Source organism: Mya arenaria, chromosome 13 (assembly GCF_026914265.1).
Source record: "Mya arenaria isolate MELC-2E11 chromosome 13, ASM2691426v1".
Classification (NCBI taxonomy): domain Eukaryota; kingdom Metazoa; phylum Mollusca; class Bivalvia; order Myida; family Myidae; genus Mya; species Mya arenaria.
The window spans coordinates 39468859-39495992 of NC_069134.1; the positions used below are offsets into that span (position 1 = coordinate 39468859).

Sequence of the window (27134 nt, forward strand, 5' to 3'; positions counted from 1 at the left end):
GGTTATTGTTCCTTCTCGTAAAGTGATGCAACTTGGTATGTAGCAAGTGAATACGGTCACTGTCAATAAATAATAATGGATTCCGCTCTATAACTTGAGTAAGAATTGATGCATATTGATGAAACTTGGCATGTTGCTAGCACATGTGGAAACCCCAACATATAATTTAGCGTGGGTCAAGTTCAAAGACAGGTTTTGCTGTTTTGGTTATACAAAGGTTATATCCACAAATAATTTTAATACAATGGTAATGTATTTTGAAAAATAAAATGCTTATTTTTTAATCATTCTGATAACATTAAAACCTATTTCCGTCGCATTGCGTCCTATCTAGTTTGTAATTTACAAATGATTGTTTCTCTGACAAAGTTTCTGATACATTAAAACCAGAGCCTTTTTACTATGTTCAAAGCAGGTGTGTCGATATGAATGATGCGTCGACTCATGGAGTTGTTCAGGAGCGGACCTAGGATTAGACAATAGAGGGTGCGTAACTTTTGGGTGTATTTTTTTTTACTTTCGCCCCTCCCTCAAAACCAGTGTTTTTAGGGAGGGGGAGAGGGAGGACGTTTGGGGCGGGAGTACTCTATCAAGATTTTTTATTAACAATATCTAGTCCAAAATGGCGCATTTATAGTGTATTTCACAATTATTATTATTCATTACTTTTTTCCTTCGATATTAACATAAACTTTTGGACGATTTTAGGGTATCCGCTAGTGCTGTTAAAATACTCAATACATAACTACCTTCGTTGATTGAAGTGGATTGTCGCCTAATCTCTTTTTCAGGCACACAAATGATGCTGGTTTTATCGTTATAATTATGTTAGTAAGGATATTCAATCAAGGGTTTATAAATGTCTTGGTACCGATTGGTCGGAGTATATTCAAACTTAGTAAAAATGTTCATTTGATAAAATTTCGACCTTACGTTAACAGTTATAATTTTATTCTTGTGGTAGAAGCAGCCTAAAAAGTTGTAAAGTGAATACTTGATTTATAAAAATATCATTTATTCCGAGTCAATACATGTAATAATATATTTGTTAACATAATTTGTTAACATTGTCATTATAATACAAACACATATTCATATATACATGTAGCAGTCAACGACAATAATAAGCTGAAATGGCATGTATTTATAAGCAATTAAGCAGATAAAAGTAACTGTGTATTAAAAAATCGACACGGTCGACAAACATATTATATGACAAATAATAGTTGGGTACTGTATACAATTCGCGCGAGTTTCACAGGAAGTTGTCCTGTATACATATTACAGGAAGTTGTCCTGAATACACGTGACAGGAAATTGTCCTGAATATATATGACAGGAAGTTGTCCTGAATACATGTGACATGAAGTTGTCCTGAATACACGTGACAGGAAATTGTCATTAATACACGTGACAGAAAATTGTCCTGAATACACGTGACAGAAAATTGTCCTGAATATATGTGACAGGAAGTTGTATGAATACACGTGACAGGAAGTTGACCTAAATAAACGTGACAGGAATTTTTCATGAATACATGTGACAGGAAGTTGTCCTGAATAAACGTGACAGGAATTTGCCCTGAATACATGTGCCAGGAAGTTGTCCTGAATAAACGTGACAGGAAGTTGTCCTGAAAACATGTGACAGAAAGTTGTCTTGAATACATGTGACAAGAAGTTGTCCTGAATACATGTGACAATGTTGAAAATTAACTTATCATTTTAAAATTTTGCAGACAAAAATACAACTGTTTCTTGCAGAACTTAACGATCAGTAGGATGTTTTAGCACAGTTACTTTATTTAGCTAAAGATTTCTCGTTCTAGTATTTCTTGCTATAGTTACATAATAACAATATAAAAAAAACCAGTAAACAATTGTCCTTTCTTGCTTTTTTGAACGTTTATGGAGATGTTATTTGACACGCTGGCTGTTTAGAAGACGTGTGCAGTTATAATTTTGGTATAAATCGCGTAACTTTTTTTCTCAACTTTTAAGAGTTTTGAGACTTGAAATGAAATCATTCTATAGAGATAATCATGCAAACAAATATTTTCTTTTGTAAAGTCAAGGCACAGTTAGTTATACATGGTTGAGCGAACAAGACGTTCTACAAGACGTACTAAAGTAATCCATGCTAAGCAGGCGCGTAGCTGACTGCACGCAAATACGCAGTTGCGTAATGAAATTGACAGGTCGAAGTTTTTGTCATACCAAAATCCCCCAATTGGTATTAACAAAAGGCCCAAAAGGGCCTATGCTCTACTGGCATGGCTCTTGTGGTCATTTTCAATCCAGAGCATGTACGTTTGAGTAATAGGCAACATATATATATAGTTCACTTTTAGTGTTTGGGTTAGCTGAAAACGCTGCACATTCAACATCTGAGGACAGAAAGTGTTGTAAGCAGATTAGTTGCATGAACTATTTTAATATGTGCCAAGTAAAGGTAATCGGAGGGTAAAAAATATTTGCTTTCAAAACTGTACTCATCGTCAAAATTTCATTTCTGTAGCTTTAAAAATAAAAAAGTCGGTCAAAGGTCAAAGTCAAGGACATCCGAGGACAACATAAATGCTTGTTTGCAAAACTGTTCACATGGTCAAAATTTCATTACTGTAGCTTTTAAAATTAATAAGTAAGTCAAAAGGGGTGGGTCCAGTTTTTGCCCAAGTGGCATTATTTCAAATGTTTTCAATTGAATCATATGATGCTCCACAACAAATATCAAAGGTATGGGCCTTGTGGTTTAAAACAAGAAGATTTTGAAAATATTTCTTAAATAAGTCTCTAGGAAAATTGTGACACCCACGGCAGTGCCAGTTTTGACCCAAGGGGCATAATTTGAACAAACATGGTAGTGGACCACTAAATAAAGCCTTGTTCAAAATAGCAAGGATTTGCAAAGTGGTTTCAAACAAAAAGGTTTTTAATATTTCCCAATTTAAGGGGGGGGGGGGGGGGGAGTCCGTCCCTTACAAAGAAAAGAGAACTCTTCCCTGGGCCTCCGCCAACGTCGCCGAGGTCGTTTGCATTTACCGCACTGGTCCCTTGCGGGATAATCTCCGTGGGGGGGCAGTAATGACCCCAGGGGCATATTTTGAGCAAACCTTCACAAGCACTTGTGACATTACATGTAAACTTGGCTAAAAAAAGACTTCGCTTATGTAGACTTGGCTAAAAATAGACTTAGCTTAAAATAGCATTTTTTATACTTTCAAGACCCATAATCCAGGCATGCATGGGCAGATCTGGCTGGTTTTCAGAAGGAACCAAGTTCTAATGGATATCTAAATACTGTACAAGTTTCATCGAGATACAATCAAAACTGAAGACTGTATCGTGTTCACAAGCAATTGTTTACAGACGCACGAACAAACGGACGCACGGACGCACGGATGCACATACTACGTACACATTACCATCGCATAAGCTCTTCTGGCCTTTGGCCAGTAGAGCTCAAAACCAAAGGGGAGTTGGGGGTGAAGGGTTAATATGCTGTCTGTCATCGATCTGCGTATTCCTAAATTTGCTCTTACTACGCGCCTGCTAAGCCAAAGATATTTTGAAAAATTGGGGTATGCAATTACTAAGTAAAATCCAAACACATAATCTTGAATCATGCATTCATTAGAAAAATCTAAACAGGGTTTTGGGTTTCAAGATTAAATCGTACAAGCAGGTTTTTTTTTTACCAAAAAAATCCTAATACACAATCATGGCTGATAAATAGTTCCAATTCCATGATATAGCATTTTCCAAACTATAAACTACAAGCACCTTTCAGAAATGCACTTATTATTCAGGTTCATATAAAGTACAACACATTGCTCAAAACTGCTCCGTTAAACTTGTAAGCAAATTGGTAATTTACAGCGACTCAACGTAAAACAACAACAACAACAACAATTATTAAGAGGCCAGCTCTTGTTAAAACAGCGCCAACGCGTCTATCGAAATTAAAGTCATTCATAAACTCAATTAAAACTTAATTTTAACTCAATATTGGTTTGTATCTTAAGGATGTTTGTGCATTTTGTAAATTCTGTTAGCATTTTAACTCATTTGAAAACCTTTTCTCTGCGTATCCAAAACGAAGCTGCATAAATTAAGCTTGAGGTTATGTTGCACTATACAATGTGCGGTTACATTAAACTTATAAAGTAGCGAGATCTCCAACCTCCATCACAAAAATACAATGACGAAAAATATAATAAAACAATGACTCGCAAATGTAAACAACTATAAATGACTTATAAAGTACGATTTTTTGCTTCTCTAAATAGGCAGTTCTTCCAGAGAATCAAACTCCTCTTGCCAGACATAAACTCATCTATTGTGGGTCGATTACCCGAACTAGACAGAAGCGTATATCAATCAAATGATCAGACATACTTATTTCAAACTCAAACAAAAGGTTACATATAGACGAAGTTTAATAGATTAGCATTCACACAATGATATAAATAAAATAATAAAATGTAAACTTTGTTCAATTAAAAGTGCGAATATCATTTCGAAAACATAAAGTGTAAACTTTTCTGAAATAAAGGTGTTGAGTCCGAATATCATTTCGAAGACATAAAATGTAAACTTTGTTCATACAATAGTATTAAGTCGGAATATTATTTCGAAGACATAAAATGCTAACTTTGTTCATACAATAGTGTTTTGTCCGAATATCATTTTGAAAACATAAAATGTAAATTTTGTTCATACAATAGTGTTGAGTCCGGATATCATTTCGAAGACATAAAATTTAAACTTTGTTCATACTTATTTCAATCTCAAACAAAAAGTTTACATATAGACAAAATATAATAGATTCACATTTACACAATGATTGATATAAAATAATGCATGTATGTAAAGGAGATCAGCTGGATAAGCTCATGCGGAACTCCTCGGCCATTTTCCATCGGAAACAACCTCACATGTCATTCGGAACTCCTCGGCCATTTTTATCGAAAACAACCTCGGATGTATTTGGACGGTTTACATACTAAAAAAGAGGTACGTTTAAGTCCGCTGCAAGTAGATCGCGTAGTGATTTTATTTAGCAGTTAAACTTTATGACTTTACTCTTGGAAATCTTAATTATGTTTGCAATAATATACTTCAATGGCAATCAGTTTAAACTTATATCAATAAATACAGTTATAAAACACTACATTTCTGAAATGATTTAATTCAAAAAATTACGAACTGCTTTAACTGATGTACTGGCATACATCCGAGGTTGTTTTTGAAAAAATGGCCGAGGAGTTCCGAATGAGTTTCACTACGCTGCAAATGGATTGCGTAGTAATTTTAATTTAGCCGATAAACTTTCTGACTTTACCCTGGAGTATCTTAATTATTTACGCAATTATACACTTCACTGGCAATCATTATAATCAGTAGAACAAGCTGAACCAAAAAAGGATGAATAAATGTCGAAAACAATGGTTCTTATGAAGGATACCGAATTTAATTTGAAAGAAATGTGCAGAAAACACGGAATGACACGATAGAAGATCACAGTAAATCTGTTAGCATTCACCAATCATTTAATATTTTTGCCTTTTGCTATTAAAAACACCTTGACAATCGTGTTATCAGTAATTGATATTTTCCATAAATGCATAATTTATTAAGTAGTTAAAGGTTTATGATGCAAAATTTATGTTCGTTATACATGTGTATGTATTGATTTTTAATAAGAGTGTCACTTTAAAACACTGCTCTTGATCAGCTACTATTTAAATTTTTACGAACTATCTCAATTGATGTACTTGCATACATCCGAGGTTGTTTTCGATAGAAAATGGCCGAGGAGTTCCGAATGGTATAAGTATTGTGTTTATGTTCATCTTTAACTTTTAAATATGGAGTTTCTTTGCTTAACATGCATAAACACAGTCAATAAATATTGTTTGGTAATCATGGATTCAATGTCGTGGACGTTCAAAAAAGCACCGATCTGTTTGTCACATTCTAAACACCAATTAAATGTATATTTTGTTATCAACATTGATATTTAATCATAATAAGACACACGTTCCAACACTCAGACGTTTCGTTTTGTTTCTCAAACCTGTTCGCTTGGCCGCCTCATTGCAAGCGACTCCGAATGCAGACCGGCGATCCGGTCAACGCCGTTTGACGTCGACGCGCGTGTCATTGACGTCATGGATCGCGCGCTGGTCTTCGTGCGCTTCAGATAAGCCTCGCCGCGGATGCAGACGATGACGGACTGGCGGAAGCCATCCCGGAAGTTCTTTGACATGAAGGCGTACACGAATGGATTGATGGAACTATTAGCGTATGCCAGAATGTGGAACGTAATACGTAGCGGCTTCAGGGCGCCCATGTGTAGATAATCGATAATGTCAAACGCTGCTAGAACGTTATTGACGAGCAGCGGTGTCCAGCATACCGCGAACAGCACCACCACCACCATAAGCATCAGCACCACCTGCGGACAAAACGATACTTGTTTGTACCTTAAATCATACATTCATTTAGTTCACGTTCTTTAAGGGTTGATCTAATATTTCTTTTACAATTGTTTCAAATTATTTTTAACAAACCCTCGATATAGTAATATAACCAGAGAATACATAAAATGTAAACTTTGTTTAATTAAAAGTGTTTAGGCTGAATATCATTTCGAAAACATAAAATATAAATTTGTTGAAACAAAAGTGTTGAGTCCGAATATCATTTCGAAAACATAAAATGTAAACTTTGTTCATACAAAGGTGTTGAGTTCGAATAACATTTCGAAGACATAAAATATAAACTTTGTTCATACAATAGTGTTGAGTCTGAATATCATTTCGCAGACATAAATTTTAAACTTTGTTCAAACAAAAGTGTTGAGTCCGAATAACATTTCCTGCTTTGTTGTCTTGCTTATTCAGAACATAGAAATCAATGTTTTTGATGTAAGTGAAAAGAATTTTTTTACGAAAGTATTTAATGTTTTGTAATAAAGACTGGAAAAGCTAGAACTTTAGCTGCTTCTTTTTACATAGTATGTATCGTGTGTGTATGTGTATGTGTATGTGTGTGTGTGAGAGTGTGTGCGTGCGAGTGTGTGTGTCTTTTGCCATAACGTATTTTTACCGTTATTTTCCCTGTCAGGACTGTCATTTGGTAATGGGAAGATGATAAATCTGACAAAAACTTTTTAATTACTTAGGCCACACCAAATTGATGTTTCGCTCCATGGATTTACCACACCTATTTTTTGTAAAGGGAAGAAACCAAAGCTTGAAGTCAAATCGTTTCAAACAAAATGGCGAATTCTGGTAATCATGTGGTTGGTAAATTGTAGATTTTTCTCTGAACGGAAAAGTGTATCTGTTCACAAATGGCGATTAGGATAGAAAGAGCATTGGTTTGGACCCACCAAGAAATATGTTACGCTACTTGGATATATGTTTTTTTTAAACATATTCCGGGATGTTTATTAAAACTTTCTGACTTAAAGGGACTAGATACCAGATGGTACAAAAGCGGCAAATTCAGTATTTCTTAAAAACAAGCCTAGCTAGAAAGAGGCCGATTATACAACATATTACATGATAAAATGCAACAATAAATGCGCAAGAACTGCGAAGTATGCAGGTATCGTAAGCCATGTGATACATCAGTTAGTAAAAACTCAATGCGTTGTACACAACGATGCCAATTTTATGTAAGCTTTTGACAAATTTCTGTTTTTCATGCAGTTGTATCATCTGGTGTGTAGTCCCTTTAATTGTATTCTGAACATACCCTGGTCATGTTCATTTTGGTAAGCACGTGCCATTGCATTAACACTGATATTAAAAATGAAATGAAATCAAGGAATTAAAATTTATATAGACTACGAAATTCTTTAATGGTGCCTATGTACACAGATGCTAAACTTTCATTGTTTAAATATCCAAAATCAATCATAAGTATTGTTTAAAAAAGCTGTAAATGATGTTCAAGTGATTCGGGTAGAAAAGTTGTTTCACATCCCTTTTCCAAAGCAATGATTGTCTTACATTAAATATGTTAAATATTATCTAAGAAATTAGGTTTATCATGTTCTGTACATACAATGAAGCATTCTTATTCATCTCGAAATTTTTTAAGCATAACAAACTTACATAGCTCATTTCATTAAGTCAAATCTCCTTCCTAATCGTGATATTACTAAAAGAAAAATAGCTCATTGTGATAAGCATTCATATAATTTCCTTGTGAAGTCCAAAAACTCTCAAGATTGTAAATAAGGAACCAATTAAACTAAATCCAAATAGTAAGTGAGTTTTATCCTGGTATGAGGGACTTAAGATATTTCGAGAAAATGGGGCCAGAGGTTTGATTATAAAAATAAAAAATCTTCTACGCATGGCATCATCACTTTGGTGTACGAAAATGATAATGGAGTAAACATTACTTATTGTCCATTAAAGATTAAATTATAGATCGTGTTCAATGAATTAAGGGGCAATTATGTTAAAAAATCGTTCTTCTATATATAGAATATAAGACTGGCAAAAATAGAGGATAATTGTTTGTTTCAGTGTAAGATGGTAATATATTTCACCGAGTGAGTACCAAAATTTATATTTTACTAGTTGAAACAGTGATTTGTTAATTGTATTTCACTGGTAAATCTCTATAAACCATAGGAAATCATATAATATTTTTAATTTATTTCGCCCGCTCGCTCATATTTTTGGCAATCCATGGAACAATTTTTTTTATTTAGTGTGGCCTTATGTAGTCTAAGAGGTATTTACCCTTTTTGGACGAAAAAGCAAATCACATATTATTGAGGAGACTATGTCGTGATATTTGTTCATCAAGGAGGCATGAAACGAATATAGTTAAGATTTCCCCATTTGTTATAACCACACTTTTTTGGAACATTTCGTGACACCCAGCAGTGTTGTTTTCGCCCAGTTTTCAGGAGAGGTCAGAAGGTTTTACTACTCAAAAATCATCCTTCTAGTGTTCGGCATTCCGCAAGAAGAGTCATGATAATGTATGTCCCTCATTTTCGAACCAAACAAAATTGCTCAATACTTCACTAAGAAATAATATCATGTTTGATTTAACAGACATTTTAGACGATATTTACCATTCGTTATATCGTAATAAATACTTTCTTTTTTGTCATTTATTTTGAACATAGATATTATAATAAATGAATATTAATCTCTAACACATTATAAATCAAAAGCATATCTGTATTGTTTCATATTTTCAGAAGATCAAAAACGAATCACGCACGCGTAAAAAACAACAACACGCACATACGCACGCACACACACTAACACGTCCCCCTTTATTGATGTTTTTACTATATGTGGTTGTGTAAAAAGGAAAAAAAAAGAAATCTACACTATTTATATGCATTTTGGTTCTGTATACAATCGGTATTTTAATTACTTTAAAAATATCATAATTTAAATACTTTCCATTTGAGAGTGTGTTAATCATATCTATCGTTTAGTATTGCGATATCTCCTTCTATTTTTTGTCTTGTAAATATGCATTGAATGATGGGATAGTGTTTTGGTATTTCATTATGAATATATAAAATTTCATTAATAAGATAAGAAAAATACATATTGGTGTGTGTTTAAATTTGATATGGATACCGAAAAATGCTATTACTTTCGTTATAACGATATTTATCGATTGTTGTTTAATGTCATTCTATCACAAGGGTGGATCCAGTATTTGACGTTAGAAATTTATAGCATTTTTAGTAAAAACATGTGCATTTGTGGCCTATATTATTTACCCTTTTTCTCCTATATTAAAACAAAAAAGTGCTACTTAGAAAAAAACATTATTTCCATTTTTTTCGTGATTTAATACAAATTCTCTTCAGTATTTTAAGAACTGAAATATTAAATAAAATCTATCTTTCCAAAAAAAACCTTTTAATTATACAGCCACATTGCCAAGTTCTCAGTCTTGGGACGATTGAATGTTATTTTGCGATCATAACAAAAAGCTTGTTTTATCTATCTGAGTGAATAGAAGAAAAGTCTCGCTGGGGCTGGTATTCAATATTGGTCTGAATTGGATCTGAGAACGATATAGCTAATCGGATTACTTTTATTTATAACTGTCCAACTGAGTTAATGAAGTCAATAATGTATGACCGTACGACTTGAGCATTCGGAACTCCTCGGCCAATTTTCTCGAAAACAACCTCGGATGTATATGGACGGTTTACATTCTCAGAAATCGGTACGTTAAAGTCCGCTGCAAGTTGATCGCATGGTCATTTAATAAGCAGTTAAACTTAACTCTTGAGAATCTTAATTATGTTTGCAATAATACACTTCACTGGCAAACAATTTAAACTTAGATCAATAAATACAAGTTAAAACATTACATTGAATTAATGATATAATTAAAAAAACAACGAAGTACTGATGCACTGGCATACGTCCGGGGTTCTTTTCGAGAAAAGTGGCCGAAGAGTTCCGAATACATAAGACTTGAGTTGACATTGAATAGTCAATACCTCCCTTGATGTGGAAATGAACCATATACATGATATAGCAACATTTAAATACGATCATAGTAAACTATCGTTTTTAGTTTCTTGTAGTTGAAATAATTCGACTGAATTTATCCCGTTTTAAGAAAAATAATTTGTCCCCTGAGCAATGAAGTACTAATATGTTTCGACACCTACATTTCCGTGACAATTGTTTTCTAGAAGACCTATGAATTTTGTATGGGCATACAACAGGAACCAATCTCTGTTTAAGTACAGGAAAATGTTCGTAAAAGCCACTTTTTTCTTTTACAAGGCTTCGAAAAAATCAAAATGGCTTGATCAGTGCCTTTTGATAAGAAATTATAATGTAAACATACTAGGTCATCTTTGGTTACAACGTTCTTTTGAACTTTAAAGTGCGTGTAGAGGTCCTTTACAACAGGTATATTGTTATTACAAAGTTTAAAATTCAGTCTGGATAAATCTGTCTGAGAGAGAAATATGGAATTCGTCTTAAAGCTGCACTCTAACAGATTTACCGTCTTTTTGTCTTCGAACGAGCTATTTTTGCGTAAATATCTGAAAACCAGTAATATAAGACTGCTAAAAAATCCGATTGTTTTCATATTTACGTTCGATAATTAACGATTTATGACTAAAAACGTTACACATCATTTTTTGGCCATCTATCGATTACCAAGACCTCAGAAAACAGTTTTGACTTTTGACTGACAGGCCATTCAATTACAGTAAAATTGGTGACTTCCAGAAAAGTTGAGTTGATATATAGTAGACACTCAACGGCTTACCTGTTTTCTCGTCTTGTCGTCATCCATGTAAGCTTTCGTTGATGGGCTGACGGCTAGCGGTGACGTCAGCGGAACGAAGGCAGGTCGGTTGGTGACGTCACTTCCGTTCGCTGACACATGAGACGTCCCGTTTGAGGTTGATTTATCTCCACCCGCCTCCGATATACAGCTGAAACATGACGTATGTTATGCAAAACAACTCGATTGCGGGGATATTTAATAATGAAACTTAAGGGGCAACTAATATGTACTAGTTATTCTATGATTAAATTTAAATTACAGGACACTTTTTATCCCTTTACTTGAAAAAACTTGATTGTCTTGAAATCGGTTGCAATAATTAATAAAACCGATAATTATAATAATAATAATAATAATAATAATAATAATAATAATAATAATAATAATAGATAAATAAAAAAAACATAATTAATAAATGAATGAATGAATGAATGAATGAATGAATGAATGAATGAATGAATGAATGAATGAATGAATGAATGAATGAATGAACGAGAAAACGAACGGACGGACGGACGGACGGACCCGTGGACGAACGAACGAACGAACGTGCATATACCTTCCGGACCGCATGTCAGCTCTTCGTGTTGCCACGTGCCAGATGATGTTCGCAATCCAAGTGTAGGTGACACCCATGACAGTGCACGGGATCACGAGGATGAGGGCCAGCATGTAGATCTCGAACGAGCGGCCCAGGATCGGCTTGTCGTGATAATACTTATGACACCACTGCGCCTTCACGCGTAAGCCGACCTCCCGGTATTCCTGCATGGAGAACAATCATACCTCTATATATTTTTTTATTCAAAAACAGTATGCAAAATCCTGCATTCAAATGCAGGATTCTTAAGCAGGTTAAATAAACAACAAATAAATGAGTTTTGAGTAATTTGGAAAACGAAACTTAAACCTTGGTGGGGATCGAACCTACGACCTCTTTATCGAGAGGCAGATACCACTATACCACTCTCGATGTTAAAGCTGCACTATCACAGACTGACAGTTTTGACTCTTGTTTTATTTCGTTTTTGTCTGCAGGCCTCAATTTCTTGAAACTTCACAGCCTAAGTAGCTTATTTCAATAAGACAAAGTACATACATAAATTGAATTTTGATTAATGAAAAATGGTTTACATTTATTGCGATAAACATAATGATAATTCCTATCTAGATCATAAAAACTCTTATAATATGTAAATATTACGCAAATTATTGAAAGAAAAAAGAGAGCTTAGCTTAATGCTCTTATAAGTCACTTAAGAAGTTTCGAGAAATTGGGGCCAGCAGCTGATCAGATTTGTCTTAAAGTGTTGGTAACGCCCTTATTCATAAAACAGCATTTTTCGAACGGAGATATAAAAACTACGATCTTTTATATTGTCAACAGTAATATAACATTCACGGTGTCTAAACATGCATGCAACAATTGGCTCATTACAAAACAAAAATAAGAAAGAAAATTAAAAAAAACTTGTCAAAACGTTCAATCTGTGGGTGTGCAGCTTTAAGCTCACCCCTAAGGCAACACATAATTTTATTGGCACTGAGAGAACGGTTACAGCTAAGTTTATACATTAAATAAAATACGTTTGACATATTTGTATTCATGTACAGTCACAATGTAATTATTCATTCGGAACAACTCGGCCATTTTCATCGAAAACAACCTAGGATGTATAAGGATGGTTTACATTGATAGAAATCTTCACAATTAACTACGCTGCAAGTAGATCGCGTAGTAATTTCAATTTAACAGTTAAACTTCATGATTTTATTCTCGGGAATCTTAATTATTTATGCAATTATTCACTACACTGGCAATCAATTTTAATTGAGTAATGCAAGACACGGTAAAACACAAATTAATCACTACTTTTATTAAAGATGCACTCTTACTCCCAAATAAGATTTACCACAATTAAAACAATTGTTTTAATTTACCAAAAAGGATGAATAAATGTTTAAAAAAAATGGTTCCTATGAAGGATACCAAGTTTAATTTGAAAAAATGTTCAGGAAACACGGTATTTATACCTTATGACACGATAGAAGACCGCAGTAAATCTTTTAGCATTCACCAATCATTTAATATTTTTTGCGCTTTCTACAATTAAAAACACATTGACAATCGTGTTATAAGAAATTAATATTTTCCATAAATGCATTATTTATTAAGTAGTTAAAGGTTTATCACTCAAAATTTATTTTCGTTATACGTGTGTATGTATTGATTTTTAATAGAACAGAACACAAGTTTATTTCCACACATAACATCACACATATATACATCAATGAAGTAGACTATGATAGTCCATGATCATTTGCATTTTTTAACACTTGCTTGGCGGTGATTATATGTTTTTTAACTAGTTGAGATATTTTTTTAGATAAAAAGAGTGTCACTTTAAACAAAATACGGTCTACTTCTACTGATATACCAGTACTCATCCAAGGTTGTTTTCGATAGAAAATGGCCGAGGAGTTCCGAATGCAAAATTATTATGCAACATAATACTATAATTTTCGCAACCATGGGAATCACAGAGCTAAGCAGCTAAATCTCTGGTAAATATCATATTTGTCTCTGACCTGATTGACTGCCTAATTTACACAGGACATAAGACAGATCTAACGTGGATTCCATTTAGCGGATATGAACAATTTATCTATTTCATTACTCCTTCGGCCAGACCATCGCAATTTCATTTCATAAGACAAATATTGTGAAATGAATTTTGGCTTCCATATACTCTTTGGTATTCGCGGTTATTCAATTACTGCGTCTCATTTCTTTCCAAATGGCCATTTACTTGAAGACGAAATCTTGCCATCACAGGAGGTTATACATTGCTTACTAGTGACAGCCTCTCGCTTTGGAATCAATGAATAACAGAGATATAGAACGCCCGTTTCAATTAGGCCTAAAAATGCATTTGGTTCGGGGTGTCCGAGCCTACCTACGAAACAGGCGCCGACCCTACAGTTTTTACAGTCAGTTGGTATTTTTTTATAACTTAATGCGTGTTTTTATACCTTTAAAGCTGCACTGTCACAGATTGAACGTTTTGACAACTTGTTTTATTTTTGTCTAGGAACGAGCCAATTTTTGCGAAAATCCATGGAAACCAATAATATAAGACTGCAGACAAAAAATTAGATCGCAGATTTTTATATTTAAGTTCAAAAATTGATGTTTTATGCATTTTACTTAAACCGTTAGTTACGGTTTAAGCCATAAAGCATTAATTTTCGAACAGAAATATGAGCATCAACGATCTGATTTTTGTCAGCAATCATATATCATTGGTTGGCAGATATTTAGGCATCTTTTCTCTTTTTAAGACAAAAAAACAGGTTATAAAAGTGGTATATCTGTGAGAGTGTTGCTTTAAAGCTTTATACAGAGTATTACTTAAACACCATTCTCCAATGATTACATTTATGTTCTTTATATAAAGCCTAATAAAAAATAAATGTGTGTGTTTAAATGTAGTTTAAAACTTTTGAGGCTACACTCGGAATATTAATTAACACCATTCTCCAATGATGACAACTATTTTCTTAAAGAAAGCCCGAGAAAAATAAATAAAAAGCCTACCTAACCTACCTGTTTTTGAAAAGGATATAACTCTAACTAAACTATTTTTAAGGTATTCGATGTACAATTAACCTAGTAGCTTTAACGAGCCATTGACGACCATGTTAATGATGCACTTTTACTACCAAATAAGATTTACCACAATTAATACAATTGTTTAATTTAACCGAAAAGGATGAATAAATGTTGAAAACAATGGTTCTTATGAAGGAAACCGAGTTTAAATTGAAAGAAATGTGCAGAAAACACGGTATTTCTACCTTATGAGAGAATTGTATGTACATCACAGTAAATCTTTTAGTATTCACCAATCATTTAAAATTTTCCATTTTCAGCTTTTAAAGACCCGGTTACAATATTGTAATCAGTAATTTATATTTTCCATGAATGCTTTATTTAGTAAGTAGTTAAAGGTTTATCACGCAAAATTTAAGTTTGTTATAAATGTGTTTGTATTGATTTTGAATGAGAGTGTCACTTTAAAGCTGCACTCTCACAGATTGAAGGTTTTGACAACTTTTTTTATTTTTTGTCTTGGAAAGAGCAACTTTTTGCGTAATAATCTGTAAACCAATGATATAAGATTGTTGACAAAAAATCAGATCATAGATTTTCATATTTACGTTCGAAAATTAATGTTGTATGGCTTAAACCGTTACTAACATACTAATTCATGAAAAAAATAACCAAAAATACCTGGACGATTTGTTCCTCAATTCAACTTAAATCAATCGTGAAATGGTCAAGTGTTCATTCTTCTAATTCAAAAAGCTTGTTTCCCTTTTACACTTTCATAGCACAATCGCCTACAATCAGAACCATCATCATCATCAACAACAACAGCAACAACAACAACAACCAACGGGCACTTACAATAGCAAAGATGACCGGGATCGCGGCTAGACAGGAAGCGAACCACGTGCACAGGATGACAACACTCGCGTGCCGCTTGGTGCACATAGACCGGGCACGCAGTGGAAACCGGATAGCAAAAAACCTGAAAAGTAATGTTTGGTATCGAAGTCACGCTACCATGGTAATATACACATAATTTTGATGTTATATACATGTACTCAAGACCCATGTTCCATTACACGGTGATATATGTGATAAATGAGTATTCTTCGCTCGCTCCTCTTTTTTTGCTAAATGCAAAACAAATATTTTTATTATTATTTCGCTCGCTCGCCCCATTATTTTTTGAAAAATATCCGATGAACAAGTTATCAATTTGGTGAGGCCCGAATAATAATCGCACTAGCGGTGCTGGCCCGTGCCCATAACAAACCCCTACCCCGAACATTGTTCATGTAAAGGTTTTCATGTCGATATCGGAGAAAGTTCTACTAAAATGCACTAAAGGCAACTAAGATGCCCTTACCCCCTGCCCCTTCCAACATTTTACTCATCATTATTACGGTTCTTTGGGGTGGAGCGTATGCCAAAAGTCTAGTGCCGCAGTCTTCAGCCGCCCCTGGATTATGTTTGTGATATTTTTGTCAAAGTAATTTACAAATCATGTCTTGCTTTTGTCAATATATCTTTTTTTCTTTTATCGCTGTGCTACGAAATCATATAATGTTTCTAGATCCTTGGAGTGTTCCTATAGTTTTTATATCTTTATTATGCAAACGCCAACACGCATTGTGGTTCTAATTTGGCATTATGTAAATTCATGATATGTTCGAAACATGGTACTGGTTATAACGAATTGAATTTCGACATTGAATTTCTCCAAGAAACACGACGGATTTATTGTTGTCATTAGAAACTTGGGGGATGTACTGCTCATGACATATACATCAGACCATCCCTGGGGTATAGAAGGCTTATTTTTATGTATGAGTACGTCTCAAGGATACGTGATAATAACGCATAGTGCATCGAAACTTTCTAGTTTCTCGGCATTACTGGTATTTGCAAACGCCAGCAGACGTCTTTTACACAAATACGCAGAAAATGGTTTTGGAAAAAAAACTAAGGTGAAACAATAATACTCCAATATTTAAAGCTGCACTCTCAGAGATTGAACGTTTTGACAACCTTTTTTGTCTTGGAACGAGCCAGTTTTTGCGAAAATGCATGGAAACCTGTCATATAAGACTGCATACAAAAAGTAAGATCGCAGATTTTTATAAATAAGTCCAAAAATTGATGTTTCATGCATTTTTCTTAAACCGCAAAAAAATTGCTTTTTCCAAGAAAAAAATAAAAAAAAAGTTGTAAAAACGGTATATCTGTGGGAGTGCAGCTTTAAGACAAGTTGTTTGGTAATCTGCAAATAAATACTCTACATAATATACAGACTTGCAGCCAAGAAATACTTATGTTAAAATGTGCAACGAAGAAATGTGATCTTATTTCCAGACAAGAAACACTATTAAATTTTATGATGTATACTTTTGCAACAACATTAAAAAGTTTTATAAAAGACAGAACATTTAATAAAATTGTATAAATATATGTATGCAGCCAATATGAAATCAACATATTTATAAATACTATTTATTGAAAATGAAGCCTGAAACTACATTATTATATGTACACTCATACATCCTAAAAATATTATCTATAATAAGTTAATAACACTTATCTACAAGTTATACATCTGTAAGACCGTTTTGCTGCAAAAAATCCTCGATATAAAACATTTATGCTTTCTTTAAATTTCATTATAGACTTTTCGGTGATTTCTATATATCAGTGAAATATTTATCTTTTTCACTGTTTAGAAATATTATTCCGCCTTTGATTCTAAATCAAACGTCAGCGCACACAGGGCTGGGACACAATTCTAATGGCGTCCTTTACTAGATCACTTTATGCTCGCATTAAATATGGCGCAATTTTCTACAAAAAACAACATTGAAATGCCGTTTTTAATGCTTTGAAGGCATATTATAAAAATAATACAACCTATTCTTTTCAGTGTTAGATCGCAACATATTTCACCACATCATCACCAGGGTAAATATTTCACTCTTTGCTACGCCACTCTTAAAATATTATAAATTTTAGTTCTCAGTGAAATATTTTACGATCTTACACTGAAAGAAAAATATCCTCTTAGACTTTATCTTCTACATATTATTCATCAAAGAAAGATCACCTTTCGACACTCATGGCGGTGAGTGTTAGGGCGGAGCAGATCATGGACACGTGCTGCACGTAATTAGTCGCCCGGCACATGAACTCCCCCAGTCGCCACGTGTATGAGTAGAACGCGATACACTGAAATAAAAGAACAACATGAAATGTACCAGACATATTTTATTATGTTTTTTTTTATACAGAACATGAAACTGTAAAGGTAAGACCCATTAGTCAATGGAATTAAAATATTAGTATTATTGAATAATAATTCGCACGAAAAACTAATGAGCGGAACAAACATGATCTAGTCAAATGAAGACTTGCTTGTGCCAATTGTCTAAATTTCTACGGTGGCGCCAATTGCACAGAATATGTAACAATGGGCCAAATGACCATTTTTCTACAATGAAGGCAATGGGCCAAGTTTCTACAATGGTGCCAATTGCATAGAATATGGTACAATGGGCCAAATGACCAATTTTCAACAACGAAGGCAATGGGCCAAGTTTCTACAATGGTGCCAATTGCATAGAATATGGTACAATGGTCCAAATGACCAATTTTCAACAACGAAGGCAATGGGCCAGGTTTCTACGATGGTGCCTATTGCATAGAATATGGTACAATGGGCCAAATGACCATTTTTCTACAACGAAGGCAATGGGCCAGGTTTCTACGATGGTGCCAATTGCATAGAATATGGTACAATGGGCCAAATGACCATTTTTCTACAATGAAGGCAATGTGCCAGGTTTCTACGATGGTGCCAATTGCATAGAATATGGTACAATGGGCCAAATGACCATTTTTCTACAACGAAGGCAATGTGCCAGGTTTCTACGATGGTGCCAATTGCATAGAATATGGTACAATGGGCCAAATGACCATTTTTCTACAACGAAGGCAATGGGCCAGGTTTCTACGATGGTGCCAATTGCATAGAATATGGTACAATAAGCCAAATGACCATTTTTCTACAACGAAGGCAATGGGCCAGGTTTCTACGATGGTGCCAATTGCATAGAATATGGTACAATGGTCCAAATGACCATTTTTCTACAACGAAGGCAATGGGCCAGGTTTCTACGATGGTGCCAATTGCATAAAATATGGTATAATGGGCCAAATGACCATTTTTCTACAACGAAGGCAATGGGCCAGGTTTCTACGATGGTGCCAATTGCATAGAATATGGTACAATGGGCCAAATGACCATTTTTCTACAATGAAGGCAATGGGCCAGGTTTCTACGATGGTGCCAATTGAATAGAATATGGTACAACGGTCCAAATGACTATTTTTCTACAATGAAGGCAATGGGCCAAGTTTCTACGATGGTGCCAATTGCATAGAATATGGTACAATGTTCCAAATGACCAATCTTCTACAACGAAGGCAATGGGCCAAGTTTCTACGAAGGGCCAAAAAGCAAAGTTCTTTCAATGCTGCAAAAAGGTTATGTTTCTCAAGGGTGCCAACTAACGAAAATGTTACAAAGGTGCCAATTGTCGAAAATGTTACAAAGGTGTCAATTGGCGAAAATGTTGCAAAGGTGCCAATTGTCGAAAATGTTACAAAGGTGCCAATTGTCGAAAATGTTACAAAGGTGCCAATTGTCGAAAATGTTACAAAGGTGCCAATTGTCGAAATGTTACAAAGATGACAACTGGCGAAAATGTTGCAAAGGTGCCAATCGTCGAAAATGTTACAAAGGTGCCAATTGTCGAAAATGTTACATTGTCGAAAACGTTACAAAGGTGCCAATTGTCGAAAATGTTACAAAGGTGACAATTGTCGAAATGTTACAAAGATGCCAATTGGCGAAAAGGTTGCAAAGGTGCCAATTGTCGAAAATGTTACAAAGGTGCCAATTGGCGAAAATGTTACAAAGGTGCCAATTGTCGAATATGTTACAAAGGTGCTGTCAAAAATGTTACAAAGGTGCCAATTGTCGAAAATGTTACAAAGGTGCCAATTGTCGAAATGTAACAAAGGGCCAATTGGCCAAGTTTCTATTATGGCGTCAATAATCCTCCAAAGTTTCTATAAACGGGCATATTGTTGCCAATTGACAAAATTTGTGCAATGGTGCCAATAAGCCAATATTATACAACAAAGCAAGTTTACCAAAAGTCTACAATTATGCCAATTGTGCACATTTAAAGGTTTGAACAACAGCACACCTTTATGCGATAATGTATTTTATATGTATGAAACATACTGTTATTACGAATCGAACTTCGAAAATGTCTCCAAGAAACACAAAGGATTTACTGTTGTAATTTGAAAGGATTAACTATTCATGACATATCCACCAGACCATCCCTGGTGTATAGAAGGCGTAACCTTTTCATGTATGCGTACGTCTCAAGGATTCGTCCTAATAACGCATAGTGCATCAAATCTTTCTAAGCAGTGCTGGTATTTGCCAATGTCAATAGTTTTGTTCACACATTACTGCTTTGGTTGGTCATGGATCAATATTACTCAAATATCCATAGATGAAAGAAGAAACAAGTTGTTTGGTAATCTGCAGGTGAAATTTATTTCATTTGTTACTCAACATTTATTTTAAAATGTACAAACTTGCAACCAAGATATTGTATATATCCTATACCCAATTATTCCAACTATCTTTACTTACAACTAAAATACTATGTAACATGCAGTCAAAAATACACTTAATAATATATACGTACTTTATATTCTGGTATTTGTGCAATGGACAAGTTTCAACAATTGCAACATTTGCCTCAGTTGTTACAAAAGTGCCATTTGAAAAAGTTACTACGATGGCGGCTGTTGACCAAGCTTCTACAATGGTAACAACGGATAAAAATTCGACGAGTGAGCAAAAAGTGCAGTTTATACGATGGTACCAATGACTGAAGTTTCTGCGATAGTGCCAGTTGAGAAAGTTTCTACAATGGCACCTTTTGTCCAAGTTGGTTCAATAGTGCCAAATGACTTACAATTATGGTGCAAATTGACTGAATTGTTGAAAGTATTTACGATGGTGCAAATTTTGCCAGTTTCTTTTGTGGTCCAAAATGCCCAAATTTATCTTATGGGCCAAGTTTCTAAGATTGTTATAATTGATACTGCCAATTGCCAATTGTCCATGTTGTATACGATAGTGCCAATTGCCAATTGTCCACGTTTCTACGATAGTGCCGATTGCCAATTGTCCATGTTGTATACGATAGTGCCAATTGTCAATTGTCCACGTTTCTATGATACTGCCAATTGTCCACGTTTCTACGATAGTGCCAATTGCCAATTGTCCAGGTTGCATACGATAGTGTCAATTGTCAATTGTCTACGTTTCTATGATACTGCCAATTGTCAATTGTCCACGTTTCTACGATAGTGCGAATTGCCAATTGTCCACGTTTCTACGATAGTGCCAATTGCCAATTGTCCACGTTTCTACGATGGTGCCAATTTCCCAAAGTTCAATTAATATGCCAAATAACCAAGCTGCTACAGTGGCAGCAATTGACTAAAATTGTACGATGATCGCATTGCAAAAGTCGCCATGATTCTGCCAATTGATCAAGGTTTGAAGTTGGTACAATGCTGTCAATAGGCCAACATTCTATAATGGTTCCAATTGACCAAGTGTCTACAATAATGCCAATTGTGAACATTTCTTGTGCCAATTACTCAAATATGTACTTTATACTAGGAGTACCAATTGTTCAAGTTCCTACAATGGTGTCATCTGACAAAGTTGATACAAATTGTTCAAGTTTCGACGATGGCGTCATCGGACAAAGTTGGTACAAATTGTTCAATTTCCTACTATGGTGTCATGTGACAAAGTTGGTACAAATTGTTCAAGTTTCGACGATGGCGTCATCTGACAAAGTTGTTACAAATTGTTCAAGTTTCTACGATGGCGTCATCTGACGAAGTCATCTGACAAAGTTGTTGCAAATTGTCCAAGTTTCGACGATGGCTTCATCTGACAAAGTTGGTACAAATTGTTCAAGTTTCTACGATAGCGTCATCTGACAAAGTTGGTAAATTGTTTAAGTTTCTACGATGGCGTCATCTGACAAAGTTGGTGCAAATTCTTCAAGTTTCTACGATGGCGTCATCTGACAAAGTTGGTGCAAATTCTTCAAGTTTCTATGATGGTACAAAGTTTTATCGAGTGTGCCAATTAACCAATTTCTTCGATGTTGCCAATTGCAAAATATCTTACGATTCTATCATTTGACAAAGTTTCAACTATATTGTCATGTTTAAGAGTATTATAGAAACTGAACAATCGAGTCCATTAAAATCTATTTTCATTCCGAAAGTACGAACTGTATGTAATCCGATTATGCGTCTATGAATGGAATTACTGCGCAAACCAAAATATTCACTGAGCATCTCCGGCGACATGTCCTAAAGCAATTTGGCTGTGTTTTTTTATTTATTCGAGAAACGTCTTTCCCTTGACAAATTTGCAGACTTTAGTTTGGAATTTAAGTGGTGTTTCGAAACTATCGGGGAAATAAGCAAGGCGACGCGGAAGAGGAAAAAAACGTTGGCTTCTTTTTATATCCTATTATGGAAATGGCGTTTATATTATATTGAATCATGATGATGATGATGATGATGATGATGATGATGATGATGATGACGTCGACGGCGGCGGCGAGTGTGATGGTGGTGGTGGTGGTGGCGGTGGTAGTGATGATGATGATGATGATGATGATGATGATGATGATGATGATGATGATGATGATGAACCTAAAGAAGTAAAAAAAAAATTATTCATTTGAAATTTAATGCATCATTCTAAGGGAAATATACTGAAACATGATTTGAAATTCTTACATGTATCTTTTGAATCAGCAAAAAAAGATACAGAATTTCGAATAGAATAACAATAATAAAAACTGCTAATCATGTCGTTTCGCAGATTTCTATCATGCATATGTTTATTTTATTGTAAAATGAAAACAATTTAGGAGGCCGTCTTTTGATAGTTATCGGAGATGTTGTCAGCATGTTGCCGACATGCCGACAGGGCCTTACCATTTTCGCGTCACTTTATCATATTTATGCTCAGCACGTGTCGCAAAATTTCGGTATTTTTTATGTTGTAATGTTCGAAGGATTTACCAAAAAATGTCGTAGAACGGAGTATATGAACGGTTCTAGTTTTTTTTTGCCAATTGTCAAGCCACGCCTGTTATTTAACGGACTTTTGTTATTATTTTTTTTTGCCTCTCCGTTTTCCCATAAAATGTTCACAGGAAATCATGTGCTCTTGTATGGACCAGCTCACTATATCATTTGGAACATCTCGGCCATTTCCATAAAACAACCCCGGATGTATAATTGTACATCAGTAGAAGTAGTTCGTAAAGTTTTAAATAATATCATTCATTAGTTGTAATGTTTAATGTGTATTTTGTATTACTCAACTTATATTGATTGCAAGTGCAGCAAAGTCAAGTGTTTTAGTGCATGAATAATTAAGATTCTCAAGAAAAAAAGTCATTACGTTTAACCGCTAAATTTAAATTACTACGCGATGTATTTGCAGCGTAGATAATGTTAAGATTTCTGACAAAGTGAACCGTCAATAACTCAGTATACACCCGAGGTTGTTTTCATTGAAAAATTGCCGATGTGCTCCGAACGTAACTAAATGAGTTTGCAGCTAACATTTTACGAGTTTGGTCCCCCGCTTGCAGACTATGCGCTGCGATGCAGGTGAGTTACAAAACAGTGTGAGTTATGCACCAGTCAGTTGTAACCAAGGCCCCCCAAGTCCAGGGAATAAAGGGGACTTTGAATTTTGGTCCAGCCAAGCCCGGGTCAGGGCGGGTCGAACTGCTGGTAAAATCCCTGCCAAATGCGCCCGCACTTCAGGGATCCTAGGTAAGGCCCATTCCTCGCTATATTTGACGCGAAGACAAAAACACCGCATGCACCCGGCACTGCGGGGACACCTGGTAGGTAAAACGCGGCCTATTTATCCGGCTATCCCCGGTATACCGGACCGGGGGCCGTGGTTACAATTGATTGGTGCATTACGAAACAGTAAGCTAAGGTGAGCGACTGTACTCGGGACTTAAAGCCTAAAGTGACGAACAATCTGATCAGAGCACTCGTTGAATGGACAAGGCCGAGTGCGAGTATTAATAAGCTTACACACCATTACACTCAGGACTTGAATAAATATTTTCCTTGATTCTGTTACCCACTAATCCGCTCTGGAAATCTGCCGTTTATTGTTGCATGAGGGAATTGTCTACGGTACTGTGATTTATATTATCCGTTTATTTACCTAATAAGGTCATGCAAGAATGGAGACGTCAAGCGAACTCTGTACCAAATGGAAGAGGTCAATCGCAATTACTCAATTGTTTCTTCTCTTTGCGCTTTTTATCGGTGAAAACAATGGTGACCGTGTTCTGTCATTTCATAAAGCAAAAATGGGCGAAGTGCCGCGGCGAAAATCCGACATGAGCCAAGTGGGGGGAAAATGCGCCGAATTATTATTTTACATTTTTCAGCCTAACCGCTCGGCGAATTTTTGCAATCGGAACACCTCGGCCAGTATTCAACAAGACTCGAAGCTTGCCGGAGATGGCCGAGTTGTTACGATTGGCATTTTCGCCCGATGTGGCGGGTTTTCGCAATGCCACATCATCACATTTTCGCCCTTTCGCCTCGAAAAACAATAAATGGCAGTAATCAGCCACCGTAAAAAAACAATATTCTCTGGGCAGAAACAAAGAGCGCCAGTTTCATGTAGATGGGAGGGGAAAAGCGCTAAAAGGCCCCTGCTGGTATTTTCTTGCCCCACACGATAAAAACACAGGCCCCTGCTTTGTATCTGATTTATGACGCGTTACCTATCAGATTTCATAAGTTCATGATTTATTCCAAAACTATGATTTATGTGATTTACGCATTATCAAATTGAGGGCGTTACTGGAACTAAAACAGCAGCTCTTTTTTGACTCCTACTGATGCCTATCTTGACGCAAACCCAGGATATTTTTTTCAGCATTTGAAAATGTAAGTTAGCAGTTTTCATGTGCGCGTTTTTTACCGTCTTATCAGGTTTGTAGTTTCATTGCTTCAAACAAGCCAATCAGAGCAAAGTATTTCCACTCTATTTTGATTATTAGTGTACGTGACCTCGTCAATTCTTATATTGGACAGTGACGTCATACATGTACTTGATAATCTAATGAAAGCCAATTATTTCGTGCACTCTATTCTGTTTATTGGTGTACGTGTCTGAGTCAATTTTTATATTTCGCCCTGAAGTCATACTTAATAATCTAATCAGAGCCAGGTATTTCGTGGTGCACTCTATTCTGGTTATTGGTGTACGTGACTGAGTTAATTCTTATATTGGGCCGTGACGTCATACTTGATAATCCTATCAAAGCCAAGTATTTCCTGCACTCTGTTTTGGTTTTTGGTGTACGTGACGTGTTATTCGGCATTGTTCTTTATTTCTATCGTTCTGGGCCGGTATTCATAAAACATTTAAAGTCGTTTCTTAACTTCATTTTCTGAAGTAAAGTATCTTTCTAATCATATAATATAACAATTTTATACTATCTGGAATACTTTATGTGCTTTGATTTGATTGAAAATACATTATTTAATATTGAAAACATTAAACTTTTCTTTTATTTCTACTATGAAAAAAAAATAGTAAATTAAAACAGTATTTCGAATTTTGCTTTAAGACCTTAAAATCTGGTACTGGCCTAAATCTATTGGCCTTAACATTCAGGCATAGCCATAAAGAAACTGAAAGTACTTGCTTCAAGAGCATTGTGTTAATAAATAGAAAATAAATTCGTTGCATCTTGGATTTCTAAAGAAAATACGTGCTTACAACTATAGTATTAACGTGACTTTAGAAAATGCCTCGTATCACGTATTTAACAGTTTCAAAGACCTTAAATACAAACTTCCGTCCGTCATAAATACTTATGGCCTTTTATTGTGTTTGAAGTATGCTACGCCTGTAAAGTCTATTTTCTATTTTCTTTTGAAGAATGCGGAAGTGGTTCGAGCATTCAACACATCAACTTTAAGATGGAAGTCTATACGGCATAGAGTTTCATTGTTGAGTTCGTAACAAGTTTCCTCATATGTAAATTGAAATATGGGAATTATTAAAGACACGCCGGCAAAAATGTTAAATAAATCTATATGCACACATAAAACTGCACGTACGTACCAATATATGTGGCATTAAGCAAATATAGATCTTAAAGCAAATATAAAACTTTGCAGGAAAAAAATATTTAACTGCTAATATACTGACTTTGCACATGAGATTATATGTTAAAGATTCACTCTTACTCCCAAATAAGATTTACAATAATTAATAATATTATTTTAAAATTTAAAAAAAAAAATGTCGAAAACAATGGTTCTTATGAAGGACACCGAGTTTAATTAAAAAAGGTGCAGAAAACATGGAATTTCCACCGTTTGAGACTAAAGTAGATCACAGTAAATCTTTTAACGTTCACCAATCATTTAATATTTTTTGCATTTTCAGCTATTAAATACACGGTTACAATCTTGTTAAAAGTATGTAATATTTTCAATAAATGCATTATTTAGTAAGTAGTTAAAGGAGAATCACTCAAAATGTATTTTTTATTATACATGTGTATGTAATGATTTTGAATAAGAATGTCACTTTAAAGCTGCACTCTTGTAAAATATCCTATTTGACAACATTTTAATTGTATGTCTCAGAAACAGCTGATTCTGACATCAGTGCTTTCAATTTAGTCATATAAGATAACTCACAATTAAAAATCTCTCAATTGTTTGGAAAACTGCCGAAATTTTCAATTTTAAGCCTTAGTAATGATTTTAGCCACAAACGATAGATTTTCTAAAATACATATCGAAAACTGCGAACGGATGTTTTTACAACAATCTTATAGCACTGGTTTTCAGATACTTATGCAACAATTGGCTCATTCCAGGACAAAAAAAAAACGCCCACAAAAACTTGTCAAAACGGTCACTCTATGAGAGGGCGGCTTTAAGAATTAAGATTATCAAATTGTACAGTCTTTTCTTATGTAGAACATAGTTGTCATGTTGCTTCATTTAAAGCTGCA

At 34.9% G+C, this 27134-nt stretch overlaps 1 protein-coding gene across 1 annotated transcript in view; it reads right to left on the reverse strand.

The window, feature by feature from the left end:
- Window positions 1-998: 998 nt before the first annotated feature.
- LOC128213173 (cholecystokinin receptor-like) overlaps window positions 999-27134 on the reverse strand; it is a 30940-nt gene continuing 4804 nt past the window's right edge. The window contains exons 2-6 of the mRNA XM_052918723.1: window positions 18029-18150; window positions 15793-15916; window positions 11881-12086; window positions 11301-11469; window positions 999-6459 (exon numbers count right to left, since the gene is read on the reverse strand). Of these exons, the coding sequence (XP_052774683.1) occupies window positions 6073-6459; window positions 11301-11469; window positions 11881-12086; window positions 15793-15916; window positions 18029-18150 (1008 nt within the window). The 3' untranslated portion in view covers window positions 999-6072. The remainder of the gene's footprint in view (window positions 6460-11300; window positions 11470-11880; window positions 12087-15792; window positions 15917-18028; window positions 18151-27134) is intronic.